Below are 15,321 nucleotides of genomic sequence, written 5' to 3' on the forward strand. Positions count from 1 at the left end.
GCCTCAGCCCCGCCCCGCCCCACCATGCTTCGGGTGGGAGTCTCTGACCTCAGTTTACACACCCACCAAAACCACCGGGAGGCTGCAGACCAGAGCCCTGGGATGGAGAAGTGGAGACAGCGGGCGGGGGTTGGGCAGGCAGGGCTGCTGGGGAAAGATGCAGCCTGTGCCAGAGGGACATCCAGGGGCAGCTCCATCTTCGGCCGTCACGGCTCCTGGTGTGTGCAAACCCCAGACTAGGTCCTGGTGTGTGTGGGGTGCACACCAAGGTGTCAGGGAGTTTTGGTAACAAAGCCCCGCTGGAACAGGGGCCCAGAGAGGTGGGCCACCAGCCCAAGGTCACACAGCACATGTGCAGCAGAGCTAGAAGCCAGCCAGGGAGCTGGGGCCTGGAGCAATGGACTTCCTGCCCCCTCCTGCATGTTATGTCACACTGTGTCATGTGACGCCAAGGGTCCCTGCTGCCCGGGACCCCAGGAGGAAAGGACTATGAGTGCCATTTCTCCTGGGTAAAGGGAGGCCCCGAGGGCGCAGTGCCTCACCCAAGCTCCTTCGGCCAGTAGAGCTGAGCCCAGAAGCCAGCTGTCACCCACCCCACCACGCACCGGAGGCAGCCCTGCCTGGACCAGTCACGTGATTTGTGGGGCCTGGTCCCCCAGGGTCTCCCTTCTCATCCCAGCTCCTCTCACTGCCCCCCAGACGCTTGTCAACAGCCCCTCCCTGTGGGGCACCCCTCTCTCCCTCTCCTCCCCCCCTCAACCTCTCTCTCTCTCCTTTCTCCCCCTTCTCTTCCGGTCCCAGCAGCACTCTGCATCTTCAGAGCCATCCTTCACCCGGGCCCCGCCCCCTGTGCCCAAAGGAGCCCAGCGGTCAGACCCGGTCCCCTCCCCCTTGGTCCCCCGCCACCCCTCTGTGCATATTCCACAGCAGGGCCCTTGTCCCCTGTGGCCACCAGGGCCAGGACTAGGAGAGAGGTGTCGCCTCGAGCACAAAATGCAAGGGGCAGCAAAGCACTCCATAATCAAGGCACATAGTGTGTTCATGCAGTATTTTTAAAAATCAAAAGTAACACCTCAAATCCAGGATGAACAAAATGTCAAAGTTTTAAATACAGACAGCGTGCGTATTCTGATTTTTCTTTTTGCATCAGGCTCTAGTACAGCTTGGCATGGCATGGTTACAGATCTTTGTTTGAAATTTTAACATTTTCGTTTATCTTGGATTTTTGGCATTAATTTTTATTTTTTTCAATTGCATCAAAATACTGTTTTCTTGATCACTGAGTGTTTTTGGCATCCCCTTAAATTTGGTATGCAAGGTGAGTGCCTCCTTGCTTAACCCTGGTCCCAGCCCTAGTGGGGCCGCAGGGCTGGCAGGGAAGTCCCCAGGCAAGTGAGGAGGACGGGGGTGACAGTCACATCAGTAATGAAATAACAGCTAATATGCACTGAGGTCTCTGGGCCGAGTACTGTTCTCAAGCCCTCCCGTCCTTCCTCCTGGATCACCTACTATGTGCTGAGCGCTCAGGATAGAGCAGACAGAGATACACTTTCCTGCCACTCAGAACCCACATCCTGGTTTGGGCAGAGAGACGATAAAATAATAAAATGAGTAAGAATCGGCAAAATGTGAGGCACGCAATGCTACAGGCTAAAGAGAAAAAATAACGAAGAAAAGAAGACATGAACCATGTTTTAGGCACGGTCACCAAGAATGACATCCCTGAAACGCCCCGACCACCCAGGAGGGAGAGTTATTACTTAGCCCCATTCTCAGATGAGGAAACTGAGGCAGCCTGCCCAGGAAGTGACAGCTGGGTTCCCAGCCTGCGCCGGGCTGGTGCCAGAGGACTTTCTATTGCGGGGAGGGAGAGGGCGGGGAGAAGCGGGAAGACACCACGTAGAACCAGGTGGAATGAGGGCACCAGGACTTCTTTCTCTACTTAAAGGGGCCGCCTTGACTGTACGTTGGGCAGGACTGTCTCCGCCTCCCTAAGGGGAAAGCCCAGGTTGGCTCAGCCTGGCCACGACCGGGCCCCACCCTACCATGGACCGGCCCCACCCCCCAACCCCCCGCCCCGGGTAGGGGCCCTTTAAGGCCGTGCCCCGGAGCTGGCAACGTGACCGCCCTCCCTCAAGTGTGCAAGTTCATTCATCCAGGGGCCCCTGCTGACTCACGCTTATGAAAGTGATTTTCCTGGCCCCGCCCACCACCCGCCTCCTCCCAACTCGTGAAATACCCTCGCTTCCCGGCCTCTCATAGCCTCTTGGATCCCCACGGGGTAATGGGTGTCCTGCTCCCTCGGCCGGCACCGTGACCCCTGGTTCTCCTAGTGCCTGACCAGGCCAGGCTCACGAGTGTCCTCGACCCCTGCCCATCAGGTGAGTGGCCCAGGCGAGGCATGGGGGGGCGGTGGGAGAAGCTAGTCCCTCCCAGGCAGGGGTGGCCACGGGGCCCTGGAGCCACGCAGGCTCCCCGGACCAGCATGATCCCCCCACCCCAGGGTCCTCCCTCGCCCCTCCCGGCCGTGCCCATCTCCAGGTGCCTGGCACCCTCAGCTGACAGCTGCCCTGCCCGCTTGGAGTACACCCCAGCCCACGTGATGCTGCTCTGGGCAGGAAAGAGAGGTGTGGCCAGCCCGGGCAGGCTGCCCGGCGCCCCGAGGCCACTGGGTCACACAGGCAGGCTGGGTGCTGCCCTCCGGGACCCCGCCTCTCCTGCTTGCAGGGGACGGAGGTACCAGGCACCTGCCCTCGGCTCCCGCCCCAGGGTCCCGGAGACCTGGCTTCTCCCAGGACGGTTCGGGGTGCCGAGAATGAGGGGTCCCAGAGGGTCTGGGGAGCCTCGGAGCTCTTGGGGCTCCAGATGGGGGAGGCTCCGGGGGGGAGGTGGTGCCACGGGGCGCGCGCCGGTGTTGAGGCGTCACCCTGGCGACTGGCAGCTGCTGGCACTTGGGCTGACAGAGCGCCTCCTCATCCTCCCCCTGCCACTTTCTTGGTGGCACTGTTGTCATGCTGTTTTCCTCAGAGGGCACTCACCCGGCCTCTGACAGGTATCAAGGGGCAGGATTTGGGCTCGGGGGAGCCGTCTCCAACATTCCTGGGAAAGACACCTGCTCCCTCCTGACCCCAGTTTTTCCCTCTGGTCAATCGGGTTAAGAAAACCCACGGGGCAGAGGGGTGGGGGGTTGTCATTAAAGTGAAATGAGCAAAAAGCCACCACAGGTACTCAGTAAATGTAGCCATACAGGTGCCCCAAGTCTTAGAGTGGTTTCAAGCTTTGATAACCCTAGAAGTTCCAATGCTGCAAACTCCAAAGAAAGAAAGAGAAAATAATTGCACCTTGGAAGGTGCAGTTATTCCCATTTCTTTTAGGCTTCTTTTCTCTTGTGAACTTGAATGAGTTTTCAATGTTAACTTTCTTCGGTGGACATTTGCCATCTCCAACCAGAGGGACTCCAACAAAACGTTCGCATTAAAAACTGACCCTTCCAACCCCACAAAACTAAAAAGCATAGAAGAAATGGGAAGTTAAACTTTCAAATGAAAGTTGGCAGCATGCGTTCTTCCGAGGTTTTGAGAGCTTTGTCTCAGGACTTGGGGCTGTATCGCTGCACAGGAAGTAACCTCTCAGGTCAGCCTCTGGGTGGTGACCTCATGTGTGTGGCATCCAGAAGCTTCTGGCAACGAGCACTGGACTTGGAGTCCAAAAGCTCTGCTGGTAAATGGGGCCCCTTTGCCTCCGGGAAGCGTGAAAAGGGGGCAGTCAGTTCTGATTCCTCATCGGTAAACGGGGGCTTCTGCAAGTACCCTCCTTACTGGCGCTGGGAGGATTCAAAGGGGCTGGGATCCTCAGTCCTTTACTGAAGCTTCAAGTAAAGGACTTGGCCCGGGGTGGGCACTCCGTGGGCGCTGGGGACAAGTTGGCACCCATTGTGGGGGGCTATGGGGTGTCCAGGTGGTCTGAGCCCTCGGTGAATAAACTAGTTTCATGACCCCCTGACTCTGTGACCTCGGGGGCATGGCCTTACCTCCCTGAGCCTCAGTTTTCCGGACTGTAAAGTGGGCTCCATGAGGATTAAAGGAGCCGATGCAGAAGGAGCGTCTTGCAAGGACATCACCTGCGTCCCGTTGGTGCTATTTCTGGGGGCAGTGAGGATGTGCAGTGCAGGGCCCTGGGGCTGTTTGAAGGAACCAGGAGGAAGAGTTCTGGGAACCACAGCCCTCCTCCCCAGGGCCACCAGGCACACCCAGCGGCCGGTGGTTAGTGAGAAACTGTGCCCTCCCAGCTGCGAGCATTGGCCGCCTGGCCTCCCTCCCCCGACACCAGCGCTGGGACAGAGCAGCAGGGGGAGCAGGGATGGGTACGCGTGCTACACTCCGCCGGGTAGGAGGGGCCTCTGTCACACGCTGTCACACTGTCACTCCAGCTCAGGGGGCACAGAGAAGGCTCTGGAACAGGCCATCCTGGGCTCAAACCCAGCTCGGCCTGTGCAAGCTGGGGCAAACTCCTCGCAAACCATACAGGGCTGTGAGAAGCTCGCTGGGCCTCAGTTTCCCCGTCTGTAACACGAGAGTGATTGCGAGAGTCCTTATAACAACGCAGCTAAATGCGGATTAAGTTAGTTAATGTGCATCAAGTGTTTAGAGCATGCCTGGCACCTGGCTAACTCCATGGAAGTATGGAAATGTTGGTCATTCTGTGTCGTTGTTGGCAGTGGCAGTGGTGTCACCCCGGAATCCTCCTCCCAGGCAGACAGCCTGGGCCTCTGCAGGGAACCAGGCGTGGAGAGAGCCATATGGTCCCTGATGGGGAACACGGGGCTCACCAAGACGGGAGGAGGAGGCTTTCCCAGCCCAGGCCCCAGCTGAGGTGAGGAAGGCCATTCTCAGGGGACCTGAGGGCACTGGGGAGGGGGTCCTTAAATGTCACATCCCCCTGTGTGACACTGGAGACACCCTTCACCCTCTGAGCCTCCCTTTCCTCACCTGCCAGATGGCGGTGACGCCGCCCACCTCTCAGGGTGCCCGAGGGGCCCAGATGCTATGGCTCAGGTGCAAGCTTCTCTCCTCGCAAACTGTAAAGTGCTGTGCGAAGGTCCACTGTTGTTGCTGTGGGAGTGACACCCAGGTCCTCCCACCAGCCTGTCTGGGCGGCTGTCCCTCGTCCCTCTGCTTGGGACCTGCCCAGCGGTGGACGCTGGTGTTGCTGTCACTCTGCGCACATCAGAGGTCATACGCTGGCCTCGGTTGTGTTTCACCAGCCTGTTGAAGATTTTCAAAAAATGTGAATTAGTTGCCCACTTTTCCAAATCAGAGAATTCACATTAAAAATCCAGATTTCAGTCTTTTCTGGAAGAATCCTGAAGGCCAGCGATGCCGGGCCCCCATCCCTGGCTGCTCTGGGTGGTCTGGCCCTGTGCCCCCCCATTCACCCTTTTACTTGCTACCAGCCCCATGTCTCCCTGGGGACAGGCCAAGCAGCGTGCACGGTGCATTCAGGCAAAGCCTCGGCACCATTATCCCTGGATTTAAAAGTCGGCTGCGTGATACTGAGCAACTTGTGTGACTTCTCCGAGCCCCAGTTTACCCATCTGTGAAGTGGGATAATAGCACCAACAGTGCTTTCTGCATAGGGTCAGTGTGAGGAGGACATAAGAAAAAACATGTCAAATACCTGGGACATAGAAAGTGCTAAGTGCCTGCCTGCTCCTCACATGCTCGTGTGCATGTTGCCCTGTGGTGGTCAGGACAGCAGGGCTGCTGGACAGTGGGTGAGGTCAGGGCCCCCGTTAGCTCGGTTGGGGGGATGTGGAGAAGGTGGGTCTGGACTCTCCTCAGGCACCTGCAGCCCTAAGAACGGGGTTTGGGTCTCTCTGAGTGATTTGGGCTTGTGGCCAGCAGGGGGCGCTGGTGCTCCAGAGACAAGCAGGTTTGCATGCATTTCTCCCCAAACCAAGGGGCTCAGGCTTCCGTGCTTTCTGCATGTCCACCTGTTCTAGCGCAGCCCCTGGAGGAGACAGTGAGCTCTGGTCTCTTCCCGGTGGCCCATTTTCTCGAGGCAGGTGCTTCACGTACAGTACCTGTGTCCCCCCTCCAACAACCCCATGGGGTAGAGACGATTATTATTCCCATTTTACAGATGAGGAAACTGAGACCCAGAGAGGTCGCCAGCTCAGAAGTGCCTCTCCAGGGCCAGGTCCGCTGAAGACCCGAGGGCTGGATTGTGGGGTGAGGGCTGTGGCCGTCACAGAAGTGCTGGGCAGGGCTTGCCCCCAGCTGGGCGGAGGAGGCCTCATGGAAGCTGAATAAGCTTCGAGGACAGTTACTGCCCCTGATGAGATGGGGAGTGTGGAGTGAGGCTCAGAGAGAGGCGGTGACCAGGCTGGGGGAGAGAGCCCTGCATAACTGGACCTGTTCAGAGTATAGCAGATATGAGAGGGGAGTGTCATCCTGATAAGACTCAGGGAGGACCTTGGACTTGATCCTGAGGGCCACAGGAGGTCACCCTGCAGCTGGGAAGTGACTGCATGACACCCCGGCTCACCTCCTCCCCTGTGCCCCCAGGTTGCTGCCAGCCCCGAGCCCCCCCGAGAGCCACAGCCATGAGCAACGGGTGGAAGGACCACCTTGGTGCCAGCGGCTCAGAGCCCCTCCCGGTCGTCATCATCGGTGAGTGCCGCCCAGGGTGGAGGAGGGGCTGCGCTGAGCCCCAAGGGTTGGAGGTCAGGAGCGGGCAGGGCCTGGAGCGGTCACTCTGTGCCCGGTGCTGTGCTCAGCAATTTATAAAACATCGTCTGAGTAACCCTTCCCAGAACCCTCGAGGCAAGGGCAGGGTGCCCTGCAGAGGCTGCGCAGTAGGGGCGGGGCGGGGGGGGGGGTCGGGGGACGGGTTCTGTGCCTGCGCCCGTCCTGTGCTTTCCCTGTGCCTGCTGCCTGAGTGACGGGGACACAGCCGAAGCATGTGGTCCTGCCGTCAGGTCTGCACAAATGGGGGACAGAGGGCCCCTCCCTCCGGGCAAACGGCAGGTCGAACCACATGAAATGGCCATTTTTGTAAGTTAAAAACAGTTGAGCCTCGGCGATTTCATAGGGTTTGTCTGAATAGCTGTCTCCATATGAGTAAGACTGAGAACAGCATAACATAAGACAGGGGAAAGACAGAGAAGAATAGGAGTGATGTCATGAGGTTAATTGCCCAAGAAGTGCCTCGGATAAGCAGTGCGATTCATCCAGACCTGGGGGCAGCCCGCCCCACAGGTGGCTTAGCGCCCACCCTGAGCACCGTTGGCCCCCGAGGTCACCCCCAGAGCACGTAGCCATCTGTGCTGTAATACTTTACACACCCTTCTGACCGACCTGACCCCACTGTCAGTTCTCAGTGATCTCAGGATCTCAGTCATGCCGCTGTGTGACCACAGGCAAGTCAGTTAACCTCTCTGTGCCCCAGCTTCCTCAAGTAGAAAAGGAGGAAAAGTAGTATGTGTCTGGCTCAGTGCACTCGGGGCTATGGAGGGGCCTGGTACAGCAGCAGCGGCTGTCAGTTTCTTATTATTTTGTTGTTATTAAAATCACTTGACGCAAAGCTTGACACATAGTAAGCACTCAGTAAATGTCAGCAGTTATCTCCACAACTTTATTGTTGTTAAAGTGGTATAGTGCTAATAAGTGTTCTATTTTGATTTTTATGCATGAAGAGCAAATCAATGAATGAGACAGATCGAGACCAAAGCCCTCGGTGGTGGTGGTCTCTCGTGCTCAAAAGCGCCGCCCTCTGACCCCACCCTCTCTCCCCAGGCAATGGTCCCTCGGGCATCTGCCTGTCCTACCTGCTCTCGGGCTACAGCCCCTACGTGAAGCCAGATGCCATCCACCCGCACCCCGTGCTGCAGAGGAAGCTCACCGAGGCGCCAGGGGTCTCCATCGTGGACCAGGTGGGCTTGAGCTCCGGGTGGGAGGGACACCCCCATTGCGGGAAGACTCTCCCAGGCAAAAATCAAAAGGATGCATTTATGAGACATAAGACCAAACGTGTGAGAGACCACAAAGTCAGTCACAGAAACTGGGGAAGAGGAGTCACAGTCTTTGAAGACTTACAAATACCACATCAGCTTGTCTCACCTCCCCTAGACCAGTGCTTCTAAACCCAGGGATGATTTTGCTCCCCCTGGGGACACTTGGCCACCTGGAGACAGTTTCGGTTGTCACGACCAGAGTGGTGACACCACAGGCGTAGAGGGTCGAGGCCAGGGATGCTGTTAAACATCCTAGATGCACAGGACAGGCCCCACCACAAAGAATTATCCAGCCCAAATGCCAGTTGTGCCACAGCTGAGAACCCCTGCCCTAGACATTGCGGGTCCACCAGCCCCTGCTCAGGAGGGCTCACCAGTCTCCCCTCCACGCCCCTCGCCTTCCAGGAGGCCACTCAGTGTCCGCCCCCCATTTCAGGCTGCATGCATCCTCCTGAGCCCCTCCCAGCGTCAAGCTGGTGGGTGAGGAAGTAAGTTGGCATTGGGTCTAGATAGGCATTTTTCAGAATGCCTTCTACAGCAGGGGTGTCCCCCTGCGGGGGACCCCCGCCCAACCTGGGCCACACAGCAGGAGGTGAGCGGCAGGCAAGCGAAGAGAAGCTTCATCTGCCTCTCCCCATCGCTCCCCATCGCTCACATTACCGCCTAAACCATCCCCCTCCGCCCCACCCTCGTCTGTGGGAAAATTGTCTTCCACGAAACCGGTCTCTGGTGCCAAAAATGTTGGGGACCGCTGTTTTACAGGACAGCCGTCCCTCAGTATAATATGCAGAGAAAAATGTCCCTGCTCCAGTAAATCTGAGAGACACTGGGTTTGGCAAAATTAAACGGGTAAATGACAGCTGCGGGACTTGTCAGAGCCTTTAATTTGCTGATGTGCACGATCTCCTTTTGAGAGGCAGTATTTCCCAAGCTTATCTGACACCCTGATATTAGGGTGGAAAGGCAGGACCAGGTGGCCTTCCTCCAGCGGGCCCTCTGACTTGTGTCCCCCCGCCCAGGACCTGGATTACCTGTCCGAAGGCCTTGAAGGCCGGTGCCAAAGCCCTGTGGCCCTGCTGTTTGATGCCCTCCTGCGCCCAGACACAGACTTTGGGGGCAACGTGGAGTCTGTCCTCACCTGGAAGCACCAGAAGGAGCGAGCCATCCCCCACCTGGTCCTGGGCCGGAACCTGCCAGGGGGGGCCTGGCATGTGAGTGGGGCCCAGACGGGGTGAGGGGACTTGAGCCAAATCTACATGAAGTCTTGGGGAGGGGGAGGGGGGGAGGGGGGGAGGGTCCCTCCTCCTCCCTAACTTGGGTTAGGACGCTTCCATTTCCCACCTTTCCCTAGTCACCTCCCCCTCCCCCTCCCCCTCCCCCCACCCCTCGCCTGCCCTGCCCTGTCCTCCAGCCCTGAGTGGATTGGGGCCCAGCAGAAGCCTGGACTTTGGTCTCCTTTCCTCCCAGTCCATTGAAGGCTCCATGGTGACCCTGAGCCAAGGTGATTGGATGGGGCTCCCGGACCTGCAGGTCAAGGACTGGATGTGCAGAAAGCGAAGGTGGGGCTGCCCTGGAAAGCCCAAGGTGGGAAGACCTGGGCCCGACCCGACATTGAACTGGGAGCCAGAGGGCTTCGGGGCTCAGCTAGCCCACCCTTCCTCTTACTCCAGGGGTTAAGCTGAGGCTCGGCTGGGGAACGGACTTGCCCAGGACCACACGGGGAGTGAGCAGCAGAGCTGCGTTCACCTAGGACTCCCTGTCCAGTGCTCCTGCCGCACGACCTTGACCTGGCCTCCTTGTAGCATCCCAGGCTCTAAGGCGAGGGTGACAGCTGGCCCCTGCCCCCCACGCCCTGCCCTGGAGCCTCCGGCCCAGGCTCCCAGTCCTCTGGCCTCCCACTATTCTGAGCCTGGCCTGGAACAGACTCTTTTTGTCTAGGTCAGCTAATAGGATGCAGTTTTTTTAAAAAATGTTTCTGCATTAGAAACATAACCATACTATAGAAAACTGAAAATTGAGAAAAGGAAAACAACTGACCCCTACCTAGCACTGCCGCATCTCGGGGGGTTCTCTCCCCATCCGGTTTCCTGCTCCATAATGACCACACTGCACACTTCTCTCCACCCCAGAGAGACAGCAGAATTACTGAATAGATAAATTCTAGCCCCCGCTCGCCCTTGTACATTTCCTCCGCCCTCGGGGCTGTGACAGGGGGCCTGTTGTCCCCACCGAGGAGGCAGTCGGCCTCTCTGGCAGCTCGGTTTCCGCCCCTCCGGGGCTCACTGTCTGTCCCTTGGACACAAAGACTTTTTGTCCCTGAAAATTTGATAGGAAGACATCCAGGCTGGTGTAGTGATGTGTTAACAGACAGATGGGAACGTAAATTTAACTTGTGGACATACCCTTTTCTGTCGGACTCTTAAAATGTACCATTACGTCATGAGGACCTCACAGGACCATTACAGTGTTTGCAACCATCCTTTCCCATGGTCACTTATACTCCCAAGAGACGGTGAGCATCTCCACTGAGCAATGCCTCCATACCCAGCCTTGTGCTTAGATGTTGGAGCCAAAAGCCACAACAGATGCCCTCCCGGCCTCGTGGTGCTGCCACGGTTCCTAAACCACTTTCCAGTCGTGGAGCTTTCATTCTTTCCAATGTGCCATTATTATCAAGAACCCCGGATGGAACATCTTCTGAGGACGGTCCTTTAAAACAATCTTTACTAAAACAGAGGAGGGGAAATGACCAGCCCACAGGCATGGATTCCAGACTTCCAGTTTCAGGAGCAGACTAACGAGTTGGGTTGGCTGGAGCGGCCTTAGGGGATGTGCTCTGAGCTCACACTGCAATCACGGGTTGTATTGAAGGCGTGTCACAGAGGATTCCCTTCAAGTGAGTTAATCCGTAACAATGTGTCCACAAGTCAGGGAAAGTAACTCACCTAAGGTCACCCAGGTAGCTACAGGGAGGAGCTGAGATGATGTCAAAGTCTGTGCGTCACCCACTGGCAACACTGGCCCTAGTCATGGCCCCGGAAGGGGTTGCAATAATAGCGATAGAAATAACAACAACAACAATAATAGTAATATCATAATAATAGTCTCTGCTGCTACTGTGTGGGCTAAGGACTATGCTAAATGCTTTACATGGGTTATTCTTTAACCAACTTGTTTACTGAAATACAGGGACATACAGAAAACTACACAGTTCATATGCCCACAGGTGGGTGAAATTTCTCAGAGTGGATACACCTGCGCTTCAGCCCCCCCAGACTCAGAAAACAGATCCCCTATCCCCAGAAGCCCCCTCAGACCCCTCCCAGCCATCACCCGCTTCCTAAGAGGTAGCCACTCGCTTGACCTTGAACTCTGTAGATTAGTTTTGTCTGTTTCTGAACTTTATAAAAACGGAATCCTACCACATTTATGTAAAATATTATTTAGTCATTTGAAGAAACAGTAGTGGCCGACCTCATGTCACTTACTGCCTGTCAGGATCTATTCTAAATTCTTCATTCGTATTATCTAACCCTCTCAACAATGGCAGGGAACGGGTGCTGTCACCACGGTCATCCTCATTTTGCAAAGGAGGAGCCCAGGCAGAGGGTTCCAGGCCCAGAGCTCACTGGTGGCAGAGCCAGGATTTGAACCCAGGCCATCTGGCACCGGAGGCCACACTCGGAACCCCACCCTAATGAGGCACCCTTATCAGCTCCATTTTACAGAAGAGGAGACTGAGAGGTTAAACCACTTAACCAAGTCCTACACGTCTGGGTGGTGCACCTCCCCCGCAGTCCGCTCTGTGACACTCTCCCTCCCTCGTCCTTCCCCGCAGAGGTCTTCGCAACAGCCGGGCCACGGCCGGGGACATGGCCCACTACTACAGCGACTACGTGATCAAGAAGGGCCTGAGCCACAATTTCGTGTCTGGCGCCGTGGTCACGGCCGTGGAGCAGGGGACGCCCGAGCCCAGCGGCCCCGGGGCCCGGGACCCCAGCCCCCTCTTCCAGGTGAACGGCTTCGTGACCGCCAAGGACCGGAGCCAGCAGCCCTTCTCCCTATGCGCCCGCAACGTGGTCTTGGCCACTGGCACGTCTGACAGCCCAGCCCGGCTGGGCATCCCCGGGGAGGCCCTGCCCTTCGTCCATCATGATCTGTCGGCCCTGGAGGCAGCCACGCGGGCAGGCACCACGTCCCCGGCCTCGGACCCCGTCCTCATCATCGGGGCGGGACTGTCGGCGGCCGACGCGGTCCTCTACGCCCGCCACTACAACATCCCTGTGATCCACGCCTTCCGCCGGTCCGTGGACGACCCCGGCCTGGTGTTCAACCAGCTGCCCAAGATGCTGTACCCTGAGTACCACAAGGTGCACCAGATGATGCGGGAGCAGTCCATCCTGTCGCCCAGCCCCTACGAGGGCTACCGGAGCCTCCCTGAGCACCAGCTGCTGCTCTTCAAGGAGGACCGCCAGGCTGTGTTCCGGGACCCCCAGGGCCTCCAGAAGGTCTTTGGCATTGCCCTGGTGCTGGTCCTCATCGGCTCCCACCCTGATCTGTCCTTCCTCCCGGGGGCAGGCGCTGACCTCGCCATGGACCCCAACCAGCCACTGAGCGCCAAGAGGAACCCCGTTGACGTGGACCCCTTCACCTACCAGAGCATCCACCAGGAGGGCCTGTACGCCGTGGGGCCACTGGCCGGGGACAACTTTGTGAGGTTTGTGCAGGGCGGGGCACTGGCTGTGGCCAGCTCCCTGCTGAGGAAGGAGGCCAGGAAGCCGCCCTAGCACCTGGCCTGGCATCCTTGCACCCAGGCCCTAAAGAGGAGGGGAGAGCACCACGGCCCTGCTGGATGCAGAGCCCATCCCAAGATGCCCCAGTGATGGAAGGGGGCCTCTCCTGGCAGGAGACAGGAGCGGCCACGAGCCCATGCAACAGGCCTCTCAGGTGAAGAGTGAGAAACCCAGGCTGCCAGGACTCAGACCAGGGTGGAAACAGTGACCACAGGACAGGGTAGGCCCAGACCTGTAACTGGGGGTGAAAGCTGCTGGTGTGAGCTGGGAGCACCGGGGCCAGCTGAGCACCGAGCCAGCAGGACCCCAGGCCCTGCTCTTTCCAGAATCGGGTCCCAAATAAAACCAGCGCCTGCCTGCACTCCTGTGTCTGAGGACTCTGTGCTTGGGGAGGGGGCCAGGTGCCCAGGACCTGCTCTGGGAGCTGGGGAGTGGGGGCGGGGGGAGAAGCACAGGGCCTAGTGGGAGAAGGTCCTTGGGCTGGGGGGTTGGGAGTCAATGGATGGTGCCCCAAGAGGAAGGGCAGCTGAGTGAGAGCAGAGGAGACAGCAGCTGTGTTTGAGGAATGGGTGCTGGGGAGGCTTTCCTGCTCCGCCCACCCCTCCAGTCTAGTCCCACCCTCTCCCACTCTCCCTCCAGCCACACTGTCTCCTTTCAGTCTGTCCTGCATGTTCCCCACACTTGCACCTGCCACAGGGCCTTTGCACAGGATAGTCTCTAGCAGCGGGCACTTTCCCCTCCTCTCTTAACTCGTCTTCCTCCCACTCTCAGAGCATAAGGATCATTTCCTGTAGGAAGGTTCTTCTGACACATACCCCTCCGTGGCCTTAAGGCAAATTCCCCTCTCACGGCCCAAGGTGCCACCGCTTCATAGCAGTTCAGTTTTAATTGTTCATTTATCCGTGTAATCATTCCAGTATCTGGCTCCGCCCACTTGGATGTAAGCTCCAGGAGGCCAAGGAAATCTTCTGTTTTCCCTGTCCTTGGAACCCAGTGCCAGCACCAGGCCTAGCACCTAGCAGGTGCTTGTTTAATTCTTTGGGTCGGTCGGTGGATGGATGCGGGGAGTGAGGGGAAGAGGGTGTTCCGGGGTGAAGACTGGTTCTGGGCGTTGTTTAACGGGCGGCTGAGGTCTCACCGGGCGTGCACCGGTTGGAAGGGAAGAGTGGGTACCAGCGGAGTGGTGGGGGAGACCCCCGCGCGTGGGCGCTGATACCCGGAGCCGGAGCCAGCAGAGGGCGCTCCGGGCTCGCCGGACACCGCGCTCCGGCCCCTGCGGCGGTGCCAAGGCGGGGCGGGGCGGGGCACCTTCCGGAGAGAGGACAGCGGGAGACTTTCGGAGGGGGGCAGCCCCCAGGGACGCACCCCTGCAGCCAGACCCCCCCAGGACCCCGCGCCTGTTGGGTAGCGCCCTGCCGCCGCGCCCGGCCGCGGGGGGTGGGGGCTGTGGCCACGGGGCACGGGGCTCGGGGTCCGGGCGGAGCGGCCCCCTCCCCCCACTCCCGTCCCCCGGCGCCGGCCGTCCCCTCGCGGCCGCGGCCGCGGGGGCAGAGGGAGGGAGGGAGGGCGGGGCGCGCGGGCGGCGCCGGGGAGGGGGTCGTGCGGGGGCGGTCCGCGGGCCGGGCGGGGGTCGGCGGGCTTCCGGGCGGTGGCGGCAGCGGGCGCGGCGCGATGTGCGAGCGGGCGGCGCGCCTGTGCAGGGCCGGCGCGCACAGGCTGCTCCGGGAGCCGCCGCCGCAGGGCCGGGCGCTGGGCGGGCTGCTGCGCTGGGTGGGCGCCAGGATGGGCGAGCCCCGGGCGCCGCTGGCCCCCGCCGTCCCCGCCGCGGACCCCGGCCCCAGCCCGGGCCCCGCCTCGCCGCGCGGGGGCACCGCGGTCATCCTGGACGTGAGTACGCGCCGGCCGGGACCCCGAGCCCCCTCCTCCCACGGGGGCGACCCCGAGGCCGCCCTCCTCCGTCCCCGCCGGGACCCGCGAGGCCCCCTTCTCCCTGGGTAGGGACCCCCCTGCCCCTCCCGCTCGGCGGCCCGGAGCAGGACCCGCACCGGCCCCTCCGCGTCCCAGAGCGCGGCCCCCTGCCCCTCTACCTCCCGGCGGGTCTCCGTGCGAATCCTGTCTCGTTCCTGGACCGGGACGACCCCCTTTCTCCCGTCCCCTCCCTCCACTTCTGGGGATCTGCACGTTTTCAGAGCCGGGAGCCTGGAGCCCCTCGACCCGGCCACCGCCCCCCTACTTTTGTTCTGGCCAAACCCTCATCTTTTTCCCAGCTCGGCACTTCATCCTTTACCCCCATCCCTTCCCGGGACGGGAGCCTCTGACCGCTTCCGGCCCCCTCCTCCTCTCCATCCCGATTCCTGCCCCAGTCGTTGCTTTTCTAAGACCACCTCCCCCCAACACACACACACACACACACACGCACACACGCACACCCCCTAGGTCGGGGGCCTCCTTTCTTGTCCTGGCTGTAGACCCTAAGCCCTTGTATTCTCTACCCTAAATGCCCTTCCCCCAGGC

The 15,321-nt window shown here is 59.4% G+C and overlaps 2 protein-coding genes across 8 annotated transcripts in view; both read left to right on the top strand.

Moving 5' to 3' along the window:
* The window catches only part of OSGIN1 (oxidative stress induced growth inhibitor 1), a 54,091-nt gene extending 40,923 nt beyond the window's left edge, over positions 1–13,168 (top strand). For 2 of the 6 annotated variants that reach the window (XM_082437238.1, XM_082437237.1), the window contains exons 2-6: positions 6,567–6,671; positions 7,797–7,933; positions 9,034–9,225; positions 9,482–9,573; positions 11,853–13,168. In XM_082437238.1, coding sequence (XP_082293364.1) covers positions 6,605–6,671; positions 7,797–7,933; positions 9,034–9,225; positions 9,482–9,573; positions 11,853–12,801 — 1,437 coding nt within the window. In that variant the 5' untranslated portion in view covers positions 6,567–6,604 and the 3' untranslated portion in view covers positions 12,802–13,168. Of the gene's footprint in view, positions 1–2,224; positions 2,382–4,717; positions 4,873–6,566; positions 6,672–7,796; positions 7,934–9,033; positions 9,226–9,481; positions 9,574–11,852 lie in introns of those variants that run through there. The other 4 variants (XM_082437236.1, XM_082437235.1, XM_082437240.1 and 1 more) reach the window with 4 other exon arrangements.
* Positions 13,169–14,402: 1,234 nt separating this feature from the next.
* NECAB2 (N-terminal EF-hand calcium binding protein 2) overlaps positions 14,403–15,321 on the top strand; it is a 39,130-nt gene continuing 38,211 nt past the window's right edge. Inside the window, exon 1 of one of the 2 annotated variants that reach the window (XM_082437241.1) lies at positions 14,403–14,694. In XM_082437241.1, coding sequence (XP_082293367.1) covers positions 14,479–14,694 — 216 coding nt within the window. In that variant the 5' untranslated portion in view covers positions 14,403–14,478. The remainder of the gene's footprint in view (positions 14,695–15,321) is intronic. The other variant, XM_082437242.1, reaches the window with a different exon arrangement.

Source organism: Balaenoptera physalus (assembly GCF_965194825.1).
Source record: "Balaenoptera physalus genome assembly, chromosome: 19".
NCBI lineage: Eukaryota > Metazoa > Chordata > Mammalia > Artiodactyla > Balaenopteridae > Balaenoptera > Balaenoptera physalus.